At 39.6% G+C, this 17,182-nt stretch overlaps 1 protein-coding gene across 4 annotated transcripts in view; it reads left to right on the top strand.

Annotated features, from left to right (window-relative positions):
• The window catches only part of FOXN3 (forkhead box N3), a 207,768-nt gene extending 190,952 nt beyond the window's left edge, over window positions 1–16,816 (top strand). For 3 of the 4 annotated variants that reach the window (XM_069858731.1, XM_069858730.1, XM_069858732.1), the window contains one exon: window positions 9,505–16,816. In XM_069858731.1, coding sequence (XP_069714832.1) covers window positions 9,505–10,054 — 550 coding nt within the window. In that variant the 3' untranslated portion in view covers window positions 10,055–16,816. Of the gene's footprint in view, window positions 1–7,221; window positions 7,246–9,504 lie in introns of all 4 variants that reach the window. The other variant, XM_069858729.1, reaches the window with a different exon arrangement.
• Window positions 16,817–17,182: the final 366 nt, after the last annotated feature.

The following is a 17,182-nucleotide window of genomic DNA, read 5'->3' as shown; positions in this document are numbered from 1 at the left end:
TGCTTCAGTGGTTTGCTTTACTTAAAGCAGTGACGGTTTATTGGTGGAAGAACAACATGCCTCAGGTGTAGCTCCATTTTCAGTCAGTCACAACAGAAATTAATTTGGTCAAGTGTGCTGCCAGTGCCCTTCTCTTTCAGAACTCTCAGTATCTGCGAAAGCTATTTCGGCTCAGGCAGTTGGGTATTCTGGGTGGGGTTTCATAATTAGCACCAACCCTGCTTTGCTCGTCTGTTCCAATTACACTCTCTGATCTCAGTAAATGGCTGCAAGGCAGTAAAATAAAGTATCTTGATAGTTATTCCATTAGTATTTACCTAGAACTTCTTTCCCATTTGCTCTTTAGTTTTTGTCCCTTTTCAGGATCAGTATCTAGCCCTTTGGGTACAGTATTGCCATCCAGTAAATTGAGATAGAGAACCCATGACATTCATATACTCTTGATGCTTAAAATGCGTAGAGGGGAAGACAGTAATTGGAATAAAATCCATGTTTTTTGATGGTCAATGCTTTTTCACATTTACTATGCTAGAGGGTCGTTCTCCAGATGTCTGCGGAGTTCCTCTCCATCTTGCTTTACCACAGTCTGGCCTTGGTAGCCGTGGAGGTCAGCTGTCTTCAGAAGGTTTGCTGCTGGCTACCCAGAACTCTAATTCTGCTCCAGCAGGGATTGCAGAGCTGTGGGACTGCAGCGTCATTAATTATATATAATTTTTATGAGATGTCCAAGCTAAATGGAGGACAGAGAGGTCTGAATATTCTCTTGAGTGTCTCTGCATTTACTGCTTTTAGACCTTGTTTCATAATCAGGGTTGATTAAAGGAGGAGATAAAGCTGTTTTTCCTTCCAGGCTACTTCAAAACTTCCTCAAATTCCTCTACTCTGAGGCTGTATATAGTTAAATTTTATGCCTTTTATGAGGACTACTCATGGGTTTTTTTCCCTGCAGATAGAACAGGGACTTTACCAGCTACCTGCTGATGTAGACTGGGAAATTAGGGGGTTTACTCTTACCTTGCTTATGTCCATTTTGCTTTGTCTCAGAGAAAAGCGTTTATAATTAGTTAATGCAGACATTTCTAATTCTTCTTGTTCTCTTCTCCAGCCTTAGGCAGTATTAGAAATAGCTTGCTATGAATATATTCCTGGTTTGCATGATGTCTGCTCATATTTAAGGGCTCTTGCAATATCCTCTTGTCTAATTCTTGAAAAGGGGGTGGGAGAAGAGTCTTTGAAAGCTTTTAAGAAACTAGAGAACTCTCTGCAACAGAGGAAGTTCAGTAGGCAGTTTTGTCTTGTATCTCTCGGGGATATTAATATGCAGAATTTCTCTAGGAAGGTCAGTCTGGACACACGATAGTTCTTAGAACATCTTCTCATCCTCTCAAATCAGATACTATATAAATGACACCCTGTTTCTTTGTGCTTACCCCTCTCCTCAGATACACAGGGTGAAAAGGACCTGTCATGTCGAGCTTTCATGCCATCTCATGAGAATAACTTCTGTTTATCATGTGCAGCAGGGGGAGTGTACCACAGCGTCCATCAGCCGCTTTCTTTTGCAGTTAAGAGTGGGAGTACTGCTCACAGAGCTGTAATTCGTGCATAGCAGGAAATGCTCCATTCAGGCTGGCAGGGGATGTTTTTAGACTTGTTCAAGTGCAGGAAGGTTGATTTCCCCTTCGACCTTTCACCAGGATGGAGGTATGCTGGGTAGCTGCAGGGACGTGGTGCAGTCTCCTGTTACAGTTATCTGCGTAAGTTATGTGCTCTTGCCTACAAAATGAGAAGCCACACAGCTTCTTCTGAGAATTTTTTTCTCAAATATGTATTTTCTTGAGAAGAGTTCCTTTGGTGCTCTAAACGAAACACCTAAAACCACCTAAAAAAGATGCTTTTCATCATTCTTGTAGGGGATCTCTAGTGTTGTCTTGGTAGTGGAACCTTAGATAATAAATTAAACCTCTTAACTGGTTTTCCTTATTTAACATATGTAGGAGTTATAGGTTCTTCTGTAAGGCACTGGTCTTCTCTTGGCACCTCTATCTTGTCTGAGCTGTTTATTTGTTTTCACAATTGTTTCCTCAATATCTTAATGGTCTTTGGTTTTGTTGTCCGCTAAACTGCACGCAAATAACTTGCGCTATGTTGTCCTGTTGTGCAGTCTGCCATTTGTGTCAAAACAGTTTGGTCTTGGGTTAAATTTGCAGTAGTAATTAGGTGGAGTGTTTTGACTAATTTGTGATTCAGAAAGGAAGCCAGAACCATAGTGTTAGACTACGATGCTGAAATTTGTGCTTTTGGATGTGTTAGCTCCTATCAGCTGGAAAGTTTACTCTGCTGTTCTTTTTCAACAGTGTGACTGGATGTACTAGTGTATTTTGTTCCTGCACAAGGTATCAATGTGTTTCTCTTCCCAAGTAATTACTTTATTTTTTTATATAGAAAAATAAAATATGATTGAATTAAGTAGTTTGGATTTAAAAACCCTACTGAAAAGTGCTTAACAAACACGACAAATCCACTGCTTTCCATGAATAAAGAATAGCAATTGAGGAGAGCATCATTATGTTGTAGTGCATTTGGCTTAAATTGCACAAACAGGCCTTTCGTTCCAAACTAATCTACAAATGGAAAAGGCATCCCACACTATTTTTGCTTTGAAAATTATCCTCTGGTGTTAAATCTCCACAGCAGAGCATAATTGGATGTGTTTTGACAGTAGCTTTTTATTTACTTTATTCACACCACTTTTAGCTTGTTTACTCATCCACATTTTCCATGTTGTGGCTGACAAGTCTAAGACCCGCCCGAAGACAGCAGGGGAAAATAACGCTTCAAAGCTGCAGTGAGTAGCATGTCTCTAACACGAGATCTATCATACATATTTTTGGCAGACCGTATCCGCATACAGTTCCCTAAGAGAATCTAAAAGCAAATGATAGTCTGCATATGTACAAAGGGAATACTGACTTACAAAGGTATTAAATGAAAGCCAGAAAAGCCAGTACTGCCTTGCATGCAGCATGGAGTTGATTGCGCTTTGAAGGTGAGCTCCTGCTCTTGCTGTGTACATCTATTGGAAAATACCTTGAAATGTTCACTTAGGAGTACTTCTGTGTTCACTTTAGTAGCCCTAATCTCTATCAAAATGGCCAGTGCATCTGCCAACATGCATCTTGGCAAGGCGCAATAAGTTCTGTCATGTATAATCACCATCCACATGAGTAAGGTGTTACCAGTTATACCAGCCCTTTGAAGAGCACAAGCCTGGAAGCTGATGTAATATTAGAGCTGTTTGAGCTACGGTTTCAGTGCGGTCAGCAGATAGCCACCACCGTGATGATAGTGCATGAGTGCTTCGTGCTTGTGTCTGTGTCCTGCCTCAGTGCCGTAGATGTACTGAGCCTGAGCCTCATCTGCCTAATGTGGGCAAATACACTAGGGGGAGGTTGGTGGAGTTTTACTCGACAGAGAATCTCACCAGCTGCATGACATAGGCCTTGTAATTTGGTCCAGGTTATTCTACAAAAGATGTTTTACAAAACATCTTTGGTAACTTCTAGGTATTAGGCCTTTTTTCTTTTCCTCTGCCCAAACGTTCCTTGCTACAGAGGCCACTGAACAGCATTCAGATGTCCTCCTGGGGAATCCAGGGTCTTTGAAGCTCTGGATTTCACAGAATCAGAGAATCACTAGATTGGAAAAGACCCACAGGATCATCGAGTCCAGCCATTCCTATCTGCCACTAAGCCATGTCCCTCAGCACCTCATTGACCCGTCTTTTAAACACCTCCAGGAATAGTGACTCAACCACCTCTTGCATGTGCTTCATGGTAGCACAAAAGATCACCTATACCATCACTTTTCCCAGCACTGAGGTCAGACTGACAGGCCTGTAGTTCCCTGGATCCTCCCTGTGACCCATCTTGTAGATGGGCACAACATCAGCCAGCCTCCAGTCCAGTGGAACTTCCCCAGTCAGCCAGGACTGCTGGAAGATGATGGAAAGGGGTTTGGCAAGCACGTCCACCAGCTCCCTCAGTACTCTTGGATGGATCCCATCTGGCCCCATAGACTTGTGCTTTCCATGCTTTTTGTACTGTGTCGTCCATACTGCCCTCCCCCCCCTTTTTTTTTTTTTTTGCCAGATCAAGGTGCTGTTAGTCCCAGCTCATGGGGCTTAATGGCATGTCCAGTGATCTGTTTTGATGGGAAGGCCAAGTAAAAACCCCATCCCATAACACGAGCCAGAATAAGCATGTGAGAAGTTAAAAAGAGGGAAGAAGGGTTCACTTTCACCTTGATGGAAACTTTGAGGATTTGGGAAGAGCTAAGTGGAGCCAGTCCAGTAAAGATGCTTTGGCTGGATTCACCATTCGCTTTATTTGTTGATGCATCAGAACTGTCCGGATAGAGGATATTGCAGACTCGATTGCCTCGCTCTCTTCTTTAGCTCATACTTCCCTAGAATGAATCCAACCTATTGTTTCAGGCTAGTTGAAAATTTAGGAAGAACTTCCTTATATGCCACTTCTGTCTACGTAATAGGTTAAATTACTTTTGGTAGTGTTTGTTAAGAATACTTTGATTTTTCAAATTATTGCAGGTTGAAACCAAATTAATGGAAATTACTTGGTTGGACTCGATGATCCGGTGGATCTCTTCCAACCTGGTTATTCTATGATTCTATGATACTTGGGTTTTTTTCCCTTCTTTTTCAATTTTTGCTTTCTCGCCCAACACTTGTAGCTTCTCAGGGAATTTCACAATTATCTGCAAGCTGCAAACACAGGCTTCCCAGGGAATTCCCCTAAGCAATAGAAGTTTCCATTCTCTCTTCCTAGGGAAAGCAAGTGCATCTATACTGGCAGAGCTACTGCTTTTCCTTATTGGAAAAAAACCTAAAACAACAACCAAGAAACAACAAAACACCCCAAAACGTGACACTCAACAAACCCTACCTACTTCATCATGAGTAGATTTTAAAATATCTGTTCTTCTTTTAATGCCAGAGTTCCTTGTGCAGTTCCTGATCATTAAGCTGTGACAAGAATGAGTTTTGTGCTTAACTTTATTTGAAGATGGAATGTTGCTGTTTATGATTATTTTCACTTCAAATTTATAAAGCATTTGCTAGAATATTCTGCAGACATTCCAGTGGTGATTAAATAAACGAAACATAAGTTCAGACGCAGTTTAGATGCCAAAGCATAAGTAAAATTAAATACTTATATTATCTGTGAATCATTATTTTTGCTTAGTTAAAGGAACTGGTAGTTGCTTCCTTTAATAAATTCTTAATTGTAAATTCTTCATGTTCTTGCTTATTATTGACACAATTAGCTTAAACTCCAAAATAATTCTCCTTGCATTGCATTCCCCTTCCCACCTGTAACAAGTGGTATGAGGTATCCTCAGGAGCTGAAGGTATCCTTTAGTTGCTAAAGGGCAAAAATCCTGGCTGGATTGATTATTCTTTTTTGCAAAATGCGTAGGGCCCCATTTGTCTTAACTTCAAATCTGCTGTTGATACCAACAAAATGCTCTTTCTGCTGGAAGTTCATGACTCACATTTACTGTGATCCTTTGCACACGATTATGCTGTGAAGTACCTTTGTGAGAGCTTCTATCAATAGCATGACTGACTTGTTGTTGTTGACTTTTAACTCAATAAGCCCTGACAGAATCTCATTATACAGCAAGTGAGCATCACTTACTTTTCATGTGCTTGCTCTTCCTCCTGCTTGCTGGTATATCATTCAGCTACCCATAGCTAGAAGTTCTGACTGCCCTGAATTTCCCTTTGAAATTATGCTACCTATACAGTAAAAAAGCATGTCAATTTATTTTTTTTTTTTTAGCAAGCCTGGAACCTGTCAAATTCCACAAACTCAACTTAACCTTTACTGCTTTCTTCATATGTTTTGACTGTGTGTTTCCAATTCCATACCAAAACTGTCACCTATGGGTATGCAATATTTGTCATCTAGAAGGACCAGAGATAGATAAGGTGATATTTAACCTCTGTATAGGTTTGCTTTGTTCATCAAAGGAATATACCTGTTGCCCGTGTGGAGTACAGTAAGTATTTTTCAGTAGAACTTTTGCCATTTTGCGAACAGAGTGTGATTACCTATCTTTTTTTAAAGCCAGTAGAGGAAATTAGGAAGATCTATCTGCCCTCAATAAGATGGCTGAGACTTCGTTTTATCCTGAAGAAGACCCCTTTGAAAAGCAGAGGCACTAACGCTATGCAAAGGATGTTATATCCTTACTGACTTGAGATCCAGCTGCTATGAGTCCCTTATGGCTCCTAATGACATTAGTGACAGAACTCCTATCTGTTAACAGTGGGAGTAGAGTCGGGCTTTCCGAAGTCCAGACTTTCCTCTTCAGCGCTTTAAGGTTGTGTCGCTGTGCTACCACCAAATTTAAGTATTTTAAGAAGAATCTGTGCATGGTATTTGTATCTCTCTAACTATGATTAAGATCCCATAAGAAAATAAAGTAGTCCATGTCAGTAGGACAAAAAGGCCCAGAAAGTGTCCCATCAACTTTTCCTGAAAGGGCAAGCCACTGCTTTAAAACATGAGAAAATACATCCATTTCTGGAAATTTTGAAATGAAGTTCTGAACAAAAAATGGGGGGGAAAGCTATTACTTGAAATAAATTTCTATGAGCACAAAGTTCTTAAATACCCTTTCTTCCCCTCTGTAATTTCAAAATAGCCCAAATATCGGAGCAAGCGCTTGTTTTAAAAATCTATTATTGGTTCAGTAAGAAATTTAGAGTTACAACTAGAACTGCGAACAAAAATAGATTCAGCTGACCAAAATGTGCATCCTGAAACCCAGGGGAGTTCTGTCCACTGATGATCTAGATTGAAATAAGTAGATCACAGATTCGTTTCTTCGTGAAGTATGTGACTCTAAAAGTTTTAAAATGTGTCAGAAGCACATGCAGAATATGAATGGTTTAGGTATTAGTTTATTCAACTCTTACTAATCTACTAATTTCAATTACCAGTAACTCTGTATCGGATATTTGACCTATTGCATATCAGGATAGAAACCGGATTAATTTCAGTGTACATGACTTTTGATCTTGTGAATATCCTAAAATACTCTGCCTGTATAACTCTTTTTCATTTCTATGGATATCCTCTGCTAATTCTCTCCTTGACCTGCTTTCTCTTCCTGTTTTATTTCCCCAAGCAGAACTAGTTGGAAATCTTTCAAAATGTAAGTGAAAACCAAAGATTGGGTTTTGAGATGCAAATGCTACCCATTTCCTGACAAGTTCCACCATAGCTGCCTTCCTTCTGAAGTGTATCGGTATTTCTTTTCCTCCCATTTTTTAAATGATTCCTTTTTTCACCTTTCTGTTGTCTTCTGTTTTTCATCATCCCTGTTTGCAGTCACTTCCTGTGGGATGCTAACCCCATAGTAGTACACATTCCCTCAGGACATTTCTTCTGTAATCCCCAGGTCTTTTTTTTTTTGAAAGGATTTGGATCTGGAGTGAGTCCCATAGGCAGAGCTTTTGGATCCAAATTATAGCCACCTTATGTAGAAGCAGACACTAGAGGCTGTAGCTTTCCTCTTATTGTCTCTCAGTATAAACTAACAAACAGGAGTAGATCTAATAACATGCAAAAGGACATCTTGATTTAAATTAGAGTTGTTAGAAGCCTTGTTCACTAATAACCTAGTCAGTAAGACTAGTTCCTACCTATTCTGTCCTGTGTTTGTTTCCTTGGAGCAAGAATTTAGTGCTATTTTTTAATGAAAAATTAGTAGCATTTGATTTTTATTGAACTACATTGCTCTGACTATTAGTTGCCTAGTAAAATCAAGTGACTTTAATTTTATGCTGTTATGATAATTTGTAACATCTTTAAATGTAAATTGACCTTAAAAATTAAGAATCTGTCACTTAAAATGCGTTGCATGCTTCCTCATAATGGCTGATCTTAAGGACTTGGTTATAAATTCACCTTACAACTAGTTTAGTATGGATAATTTCTTCTTTTAAGGATCTGGCATCTTCTAATGACAACCCCTGCAGTGGCAAACCGTCACAGGGTAAATGCAGCTGGCTTGCTGCACAACCATGAATGACATTGCATTTAGTTATTAATAATTGAAGGAGCTTTGTGTATTCTTTCTGGGTTCTGTATATAATTTATGGATCATAAAGCTACTCAAAAACCTAGGGGAAAATAATTTTGTTGAGCAAAAGAGGTTGGCAAGAGGCTTTCTTTGCTAATAACTGGACCTTTCTATTATATACCTTTCTTTGAAAATACTCTAAATAAGAACATTTGGAATGAATTAATAATTTGCTACCTTCTAGCATTGTCCTGTCACTGGTTCACAAAAGCCTGTTTCATATTTCGCCAGGCTCTACAGACAAGGGCAGGTAGATGAACAGGAACTGTGGAATTACATAGCACTCTTACATTTTCCACCTTTCAGCCTTACCTTTCAGAAATGGATAATAGTGTGCTATTTCTTCTGTAAAGAAACCAGACATGAGGTCCATTCCCTTAAACCTAAATCATTTTCCCATTTTTTAAGTAGAAGAGCAGTAGTAGTCTGGATGTCCCACTGTGCCATTCCTCTTAAACACTTGTCTTCAGTGTGCCTTTGAGAAAAGGTTTTAATTGAACACTGCCACGAGTGTGCAAAAGCACTGTAGACAGCACAGAGATGGCAAGACTAGATTTTAAAGCAGTTTGTCATGTGATAGTTTAAACAGTCTTGCTTTTTACATTTCTTTTTAACTGATAGAAGGATATGAGGCTGGCAATGTTGATGCCTTTACCCAACCATAAGCATCCGCCTCTCCTTTTTTTCAGCGGGAGTTAAGCACGGCACAGGGTCAATCCCTTCTTTAACAGACTTGCAAGCATTGTATTCTGTACTGTAAAGTCAGTGGCATTGCTGTAATATTTTCCAGTGCAAAAGATAACCCTGTTAGTTTTTATATATATCGTGTTGCGGTAGTTGCTCCCTCTGTCAGAAAGAATCCTGGCTGGAAAAGAGTCTTTGAGAGGAGGCAAAGACAGTACCCCTGAAAGCTAGTGTCTCTTATCCATGTTTTTGGTAATATCATATTACATGAAAAAGAGGAGAGGATGTTTATGCAACTGATCAGAGTTTAATTAATATACAGTTGGTAAAATAATGGGGATTTTTTCTTATTAACTTTTTTTTGGAATGTAAACTACTGAAATGTAAATCAGGACTGTTCAGACATCACTTATCTGTGACCATCCCCTGCTTGCTGCTGCCTCTTACATGTCTTTTGGCTTGTTTCCTGTATGGAGTCCAATCCACAAGCCTTCTGAATCAGCCTTTGAAACTGGTTTGCATGGACATTACTTTCATAGACATAATTTTAAATTATCTGTCAATTGACTTGGCTTTATCGTTTTTTGCACTGAAGCAGGATCACATCTCTGTGGCTTCTAAGACTGCTTCCATTTGTTTTTACAGGAATGGAATAACAAACTGCCGGATGCGGACAGAAAGTGAACAGTCCTGTGGCTCTCCAGTTGTCAGCGGTGACCCGAAGGAGGATCACAACTACAGCAGTGCCAAATCTTCCAACCACAGGAGCACATCACCTGCTAGTGACTCCATTTCCTCTTCCTCTGCTGATGACCAGTATGAATTTGCAACTAAAGGTAGCCAAGACAGCAGTGAAGGGAGTGAAGTTAGCTTCCAGAGCCACGAGAGCCATAGTGAAACAGAAGAGGAGGACAAAAAGCAAAATCGGAAGGAGACCAAGGATTCTTTAGCTGACAGTGGGTATGCATCCCAGCACAAGAAAAGGCAACATTTAATGAAGGCAAAAAAAGTACCAAGTGACACACTGCCTCTTAAAAAGAGACGTACAGAAAAGCCCCCTGAGAGTGACGATGAGGAGATGAAAGAAGCAGCAGGGTCGCTCCTGCATTTAGCAGGAATTCGATCCTGTTTGAACAACATCACCAATCGGACGGCAAAGGGGCAGAAAGAGCAAAAAGAAACCACAAAAAATTAGAACAAATAAATGATTTGTTTGAACTTACAAAGTTTTGTTTCAGCACGTCAGGTGAATTCTAATGATTTGTGGCAATATCAGCAACTTTTTCCTTATTTTGTTTTTCTTTATATTTGTTTTGTTTCTTTCTATTTTTATTTTTGTTTTGGACCCTTAAGATTTTTATTTTAAAGGAGATTGAAGCCATAGAACTCATACTGACACTCAGCTAATTTACAAAAGCTTTTCATTACCTGAAGACAAAAAGTTAATTAAAAAAAAAAAACGCCAAAATCGCCATTGCTTTCTCCGGCTTGTCAAAAATGCATGGTTGAATACTCAGTGACATCAACATTAATGTGATGGGAGTAAAATTGGGCACTTGGAAATCCCTCTTCTACTAGAAGAGCTGTGCATAATTTAGTAATCATTCAGGCCTGGCCCCTAATAATTTTTTCTAATGGCCTTATGATTGGGTTAGAAGTGAATGTGAATAAAGAGATTTGAGAGAAAGAGGAGGCACATACTTCTCAACACCAAACCAAGAACCATCTGGTGGAACTTGGATACGTTGTGCCATAGAAGTCTTTGGACAGCCACTGGTGGCAACTGTGCAAGCCGTAATGCACTTTTAGTGCTTCACGTACTATATGTGGCTTATAATGTGAAGAATGATATCTTTAAGTTTGGAGAAATCTGAACTATGTATGCAATGGGTTTCAGTGAAATAATGAGAAGAAATGGGGGTGGGCACTTTTAGTAGCATCGTTAATCATTGAATTCTGTCTTCTATATTAAATTAAAAGAGTGTTCAAAAAGCCATAAGCCTGAAGATTGGCACTGTGTGCAAAAAAATAAGAGCTATGTCTCCTAAACTGTGTGAGTGAAAAGCAATCGAGTCTAAGAAATTACAGTAGATATTAAGGATGGAGATACATCAGAATATTTTCTGTGGATCAAATCCTTGATCTAACTGGGGACACAAAGCTACAAAACCTGCCATTAGTAGTATTCTGTATTTAAAAATCAAAGGAAAGCATATTGGTGAATAGTAAAATTCAGAAGATCAACAAAAGAGCTCCTACACTGCCCTCAGAAATGAGTGTGCAGTTACCGTCAGTCAGGATTCATCTGTGCAAAAATGACAACAGATTTCCAGATTCAACCAGCATAGCCAGCAGAAGAAATTTGATCCACATTGCATGAATTCCTTTTGGGAGGGGAGAATACAAAAAGCAAACAATTTTTTTAATTCAAAGATGACAAAGTTCTTGTAAGGTAAATAATGTATTTAGCATGAAGCATGAATTATTTTCATATAAATATAGAAAATAGAGAAAAAGGCTATGCCTCTAATTTTTAAGCCCTTAGGCTTAGAGTTTGGTTTTTTGGGTTTTATTTTTTTGTTTGTTTTGTTTGTTTTGGTTTTGGTTCTTTTTTGTTGTTGGGGTTTTTTTGAAGCAGGTGTTATAAGGTTTAACCTTCTTCAGGGACAAACACTGACTGTTGGGGAACTTACTCTGCAATATTAAAAAATAAAATCTTCATGCTCTGGTAGGGCTTGGATGGTTGAATTATACTGCCTTGTCTGCACATTCAGCCCCCCTCTCCCTACTTCTGTTTAAAAAAAAAAGAAAAAAAAAGAAAAAAAAGTAAAAGTGTGTCCTTTCTTCGTCTGTACATGTGTAACATGACGCAATAATCTGAGGGCATATTTAGTAGTGAGTGTGTATGACAGAATCAAGAGAAAAATGGGAGGTTAATTGAGGAAAACTCTTATTATTTGATTCAGGAATAAGTAGACAAGAAAATAGCTTTGCTAATTTGCCATGAGAAAAATGAAGTTAGTAAAGAGCCTTACTGAGGTGTCCAGAGGAAAAACAGTGTTACAGAGAGTGTGATTCAAGTATAGTGCTACTCTTCTGGCAATGACAACTGTTAGATTGGAGAGCCCTACAGCAGAGGGAAACTGTGAAGTAAATTAGACAGTTTCTCTCACCTGGATTGATGGATTTGGCATGAAAATTTCTACGCTTAGAATATCCTAGAGGCAAGAAAAAAATCCCAGGAACCAACCACTTAACAGAACAAAATGGTCTGTTTCTTAAGAAGAATATAGGTTTAGATTTAACCCTAACAGCTGTTCCAGGCAGCGATTCTGCCAAAATGGATCTAGTTTACAAACAGTTAGAGGAGGGTTTTACTTTCCACTCAGTGGGGTGAACTGAAAATGGCATTTGAAGATGCGCGTGGTGTGCATTCAGTGAGGAAGTGGAAGGACTGAAGGGCAGGCTGGTCTGGACCTGTTCCTGTGTTCCACAAGCATTTTGTCATATAAAAAGCGGGACAATGCTGAGGGCAGCACAGCAAAACAGTGCCTCTCCTCTCATCCAGCATGTCCGGGCATCCAGGAGTGGCCTGACAGCTGCTGGATCCCAGCATAACTTCCAGCTGTGCAGATAAGGAAGGAGACGGGCAAGAATAATGCAAGGAACAGCTCTGCGCTCCCGTCAGTTTGCTGAGGCCAATGTGTGCAGGATTGATTCCCAGAATTAGTTAACTGAGGAGTTTATGGGTACTAACTTGTTGGCTGCCTGCAGCCCTTAAGATAAAGTGGAGGAACATGGGAAGGAGCGGTCCCTCGGCCAGGCAGCACAGAGTTGAATGAGCCACGGCTTTTCCCTTGTGTGATTGGACTGGGATAATCAGCTTCTTCCCAGATCCATGTTGCCTACAGCCAAGAGTCCGCAGGCAGTGAAGTACACAAGCCCTGCATGGAAAAATTCGGTCCTTCATCTTCTTACAGACTTTGGAGACGGTAATTTGGAATATAATTTATTACAGTATCATTTTGCTGCCACCTTTGCTCATTAATGCGTAGCTGTACCAGCTAGAGAGTGGTTTAATATTTATCAAAAAGCAAAAATGATAAGTTAAATTTAGTGGCAGGAAGTACTCTCAAAAGCATGGCTCAGCCATCTCTGTCCTCCAGAGAAAGTGATGTGGTTGCGTGCTGGTGGCCAGACTCTCTCCACGGGTACAACACTAACTCCAGAGCAACTTCACCAATTGTGGTGTTCCACTGCAAATCAGTACCATTCGTTAATGTGGACTCTTGGTGGCTAAATATAAAATAGCCACTAGTATTATTCACCTTAGGAACAGTCATTTTGCATAACTATCTAATTAGTCAGGTTATCTTTATATATATATATATGTATAATCTATCTAAGACTTCAACAACTCCTCTATATACTTGCTGGTAAACCTAAAATGTTGACAAGCATCTATTTTCATGTAAAAGTTATTCAGTAGGAGTTTGCAAAGATACGTTCAGGAACCAGCAGTTTGGCTGAGGGCTAATGCCATCAACAGATTATTTCTGGAGTTTAAAAACAACCTGTCCTTACGGACCCTGACTCTGACGTGATAAGAAGTACTGAATTTGTTTATATAGAATATCTAGGAGTCACCTTTTAAAATAATTTTGTGCCTGGCTGACAGTGACAGCTTTGTCAGAACTGGTTCTACTCCATAAAAGAACTCTTTTTCATAAGAACTGAGACCAGTTCATTTTCGGAAAAAAAATGTCAGCTTTTCAATCCAGTTGTCTCTACTTTGACTGAATCATGCCAAAACGGAGTGGTGATCACACTGTATTACAAACTCTCGCACTTGCCAGACATGACATGGTTTGGTTCTGCTTGTTTGCTTTCCCTACTAAGCCATTTTGGGGTGAGAAGTCATCAAATTTCTAACTTTCCATTTTCCTCACTCTATCAGTTTTGCCAAATTAGCATTTCTCCTAGACAGGTGGGGTTAGGGGAATCCCTGTAGGTCAGCAAGTGTTCGGTGGCAATTTTCCCACAGGCAGCAATTGTAAGTGTCGCTCAGACTTCACGGCAGGTTCCTTTGGAATATGCCTTTTGCAGCAAGAAGCTCGTGCAGGCCAGAGCTAATGCCACAAGCAGATTTCACTGACGTCTGCAGGGAGGTGAAATCTGCCAGTCGTGCTTGCGTTCAGCGAGCAATTGGATGTCCTACTGCATTTTAATGCAGATCTTGCCTGCGTTTAAATATTCAGCCGTGGGCCTTGAACAGCTTTAATGTATCACTCCATAGCTGTTTCTGAGAGCGGACTGATTCTGATCTTCTCCTGGCAAAACCATCAGTAGTTATATGAGATCACAGGGTTTTACAGCTGGAAAGCCTGATGTGGGAGTGAGGCAGTGTGCTGTGTAGGACTGGGGAACTGTCCTGTGACTGTTGTCTTCTCACTGGCAATTCAACTGAGGTCCTTGCGCTGGATCCTCTCTTACCGTAATGGGAGAAGGGAATCCCAAAGGAGATGGGTCGGCTCCAAGTGCTTCAATTACTGTTTACCTTTGGAAAAGATACAGAGATACTATGGGGGCTGCATTCTTCACTGGAGTGAGGTAGAGTTTCATCAACAGTACTTCAGCAGAGACTGAAATGCTGAATTATACACCAGGGATAAAATTACCAGAACAACACTTTGTCCCATTTTCTCGGTAGCCACAATTGATTTTTTGTTGAGATTTTGGCTCCCAAATCATCTAAAGAAGTAGGTGGGCACAACCTGAGGTTTTCCTTCAATCTGAAGGTGTCTGACTTTTGCTGTCAGCAGAGCTACAGACACTCAAGTGCTCCTTGAAATCTTACCCTTTCACTATTACAACCATTTTCCCTTGAATCTGGCCCTAGGCATTTTTGAAAACATTGCTCTGCCATGCTCCAGGATCAGAATAAAACTGTTGAGAGAACGTGTTTCCAATTTCAGATGCAATCCAATTTACTTCACTTCACGGAGAATGCAAACCCAGCTCCTTCGGGTTTGTCTCTACTGCCTGAGCAGCTTGTTGGCATATTTTGTAGGAAATACTTCGAAACGTTTTCTTGACTTTGCCACCAAAAGAGCATTTGAACCATACATCCTCTTGATTGTAACAGAATATCAGTGTTGACTGTCTGACCAGTTAAGTTTTACTAGTGTTCTTCACAGCCCTCCAGTAATATATCAAACACTGTTATGCACATAATGCAGCACTGTGATCTAATTTAAATAATACTTTTTTATTATTTATACTACTCTGTAATATACATCAACACTTTGCTATATAACCTAAGTGATAACCCTCTTCTTAGTTATCTGCCAAACTTTGAATTTCTGTTTGGTTTATATTGCAGTTAGCACAGTTACCAAGTTGTAATGATGTCTCTTTTCCTTTGAAATGGAATGTGTAAGTCAAACTATACATTTTGTGTGTTTCTGTTTTGAGCTGGAGTTCGTAAGGGTTTACACACAACATTTGGTGTTCTGTATAAATCTGCATACATTTGTGAATTCATCTGTTAATCCCCTTTTATTTAGAAAGTATTAATTGATGGTGGTTTATTAGGGGTTTTTATTTTTACATTTTTAATTTTAGTACTGGTCATTCTTGAATTAAGCAGAGACTTGTCGGCTGGGTTGCTTTATCTTTGATCATGTACATGACCTTATAATTCTTCCACACTTCAGCAAACAAGTACTAGCTTCACTGACCAAAAAAAAAAGGTCTCAACCTAATGTGTCTATGGTGCTGTATTTTGCTGGTGAACATTTAAAACCAGAAATGTTTTAAAGGTCACTTCAGTTGTTCTAAGAAGTAGCCTTTCCTGGTTTGGGGAGTTTGGGTATTGTTTTGTTTTAGCATTGAAACAAGGTATATTTATCTGAAGCTATATAATGGGTTTTCTACTGTATCGCGTTTCCTTTTGCAATGAGAGGGAGATCAACCTGATATAACACCCTTTCACAGACAGTGAAAGGGAGTTCAGTTTCACTTTTTTTTATTTTCAAGTGATTTCATTGGGCTTTGGATCAGGTCAGCGTTCTGGGAGCTCATCATCTGAGGGTTTAAGGGATAAATGGCAACTTGTGCTGGCCCTCGGTACCAGGGGGGATTTTACTGGATGCTAAAATTACATGCTAGAATCTGGGATGGCTGATGAAATGGGAGTTGTCTTCATTTGTTTACTCTGGCCTGAAATACCAAGACTTTCATTTTTCATTCAGATGACATTCGACTTGAGTACATTTTTAAGTTGCTAGAGCATTGTACATTTCCTGAGTATATGTGTGGGACAACAATGGAAATCACACCTGTATTTGATAACCAGTTCCATGCCTGTATCATTCACACTCACTACTTAAAACTGCCATGATGTAAAATGTTGGGGGGAATGATTTGTGTGTGTATGAAAAGCATTATGGACTTGTACATTTTTTTATACTCTGATCTGTAATTTCTGAATTATTTTGTTTTACAGAAAAAGTGATAAAGCAATCAAAAGACCAAGAGATTTAGTATCAATGCTTAAGGGTCACAGGACCTTAACTGGCCAATATGTTAATTTAGAACAGTGATAAGCCAATTTTTTTCCTGTACTTGGCATCCAAAACTGCCAATTTCATCAATATTAAAGTATGAACTGTGACGGGGAATGAACAGTGATGTTAAGTTGTATTTGTGTTTACCTAAATGAGCAGTCCGAAGGCAAGTGCAATCAGCTGATCTTTAGGAAATATGAAAATGTTGATTTAGAGGCATACTTGCATTTTACATTTTCTTGATGTGTAATCATATTGCCAAAGACAAACTATTTCATCGATTATTATTGTAAATAACACTTTCCCAAAACCTACCATAAAGTTTCTGTGATGTATTGTCTTCCAGTTGCAATAAAAATTACTGAGTTGCATCAATTGAACAACTGTAGTTGTGTGAGTGTTGCCTTCAAAATATGAAAGAGATTCAGTAATAAGACACATCTAATGATATAACATCCTCAAAACGAGTGTTTTCTAATCCTTGCGTCAGCCCTCCCCAGGCTTTGTTCTGGTTTCTGCAGCCCTGGAGCTCTGAATTCTTTTGCCATATTGCTCCTTCCCTTTGTGTCAGGAGGGGCCTGTTTGCAGGAGGACACGCAGGGAGCCAAGAAAGTTGGTCTCTAGGCTGGTTACCTAAATGGACTCAGTCTGTAGCCACGTAGGAGGCATCTGGCTCTTCCCATACTTGGAGCCTCCCTGAGCCACCTTGGGCTGCTACAGGAATCACCCTTTTTTCACGGGTGCTGAAAACAAGG

This window comes from Phaenicophaeus curvirostris, chromosome 5, assembly GCF_032191515.1.
Source record: "Phaenicophaeus curvirostris isolate KB17595 chromosome 5, BPBGC_Pcur_1.0, whole genome shotgun sequence".
Classification (NCBI taxonomy): domain Eukaryota; kingdom Metazoa; phylum Chordata; class Aves; order Cuculiformes; family Cuculidae; genus Phaenicophaeus; species Phaenicophaeus curvirostris.
The sequence above is the reverse complement of the archived record's forward strand: the minus strand, read 5'-3'. Positions and strand labels throughout refer to the sequence as shown.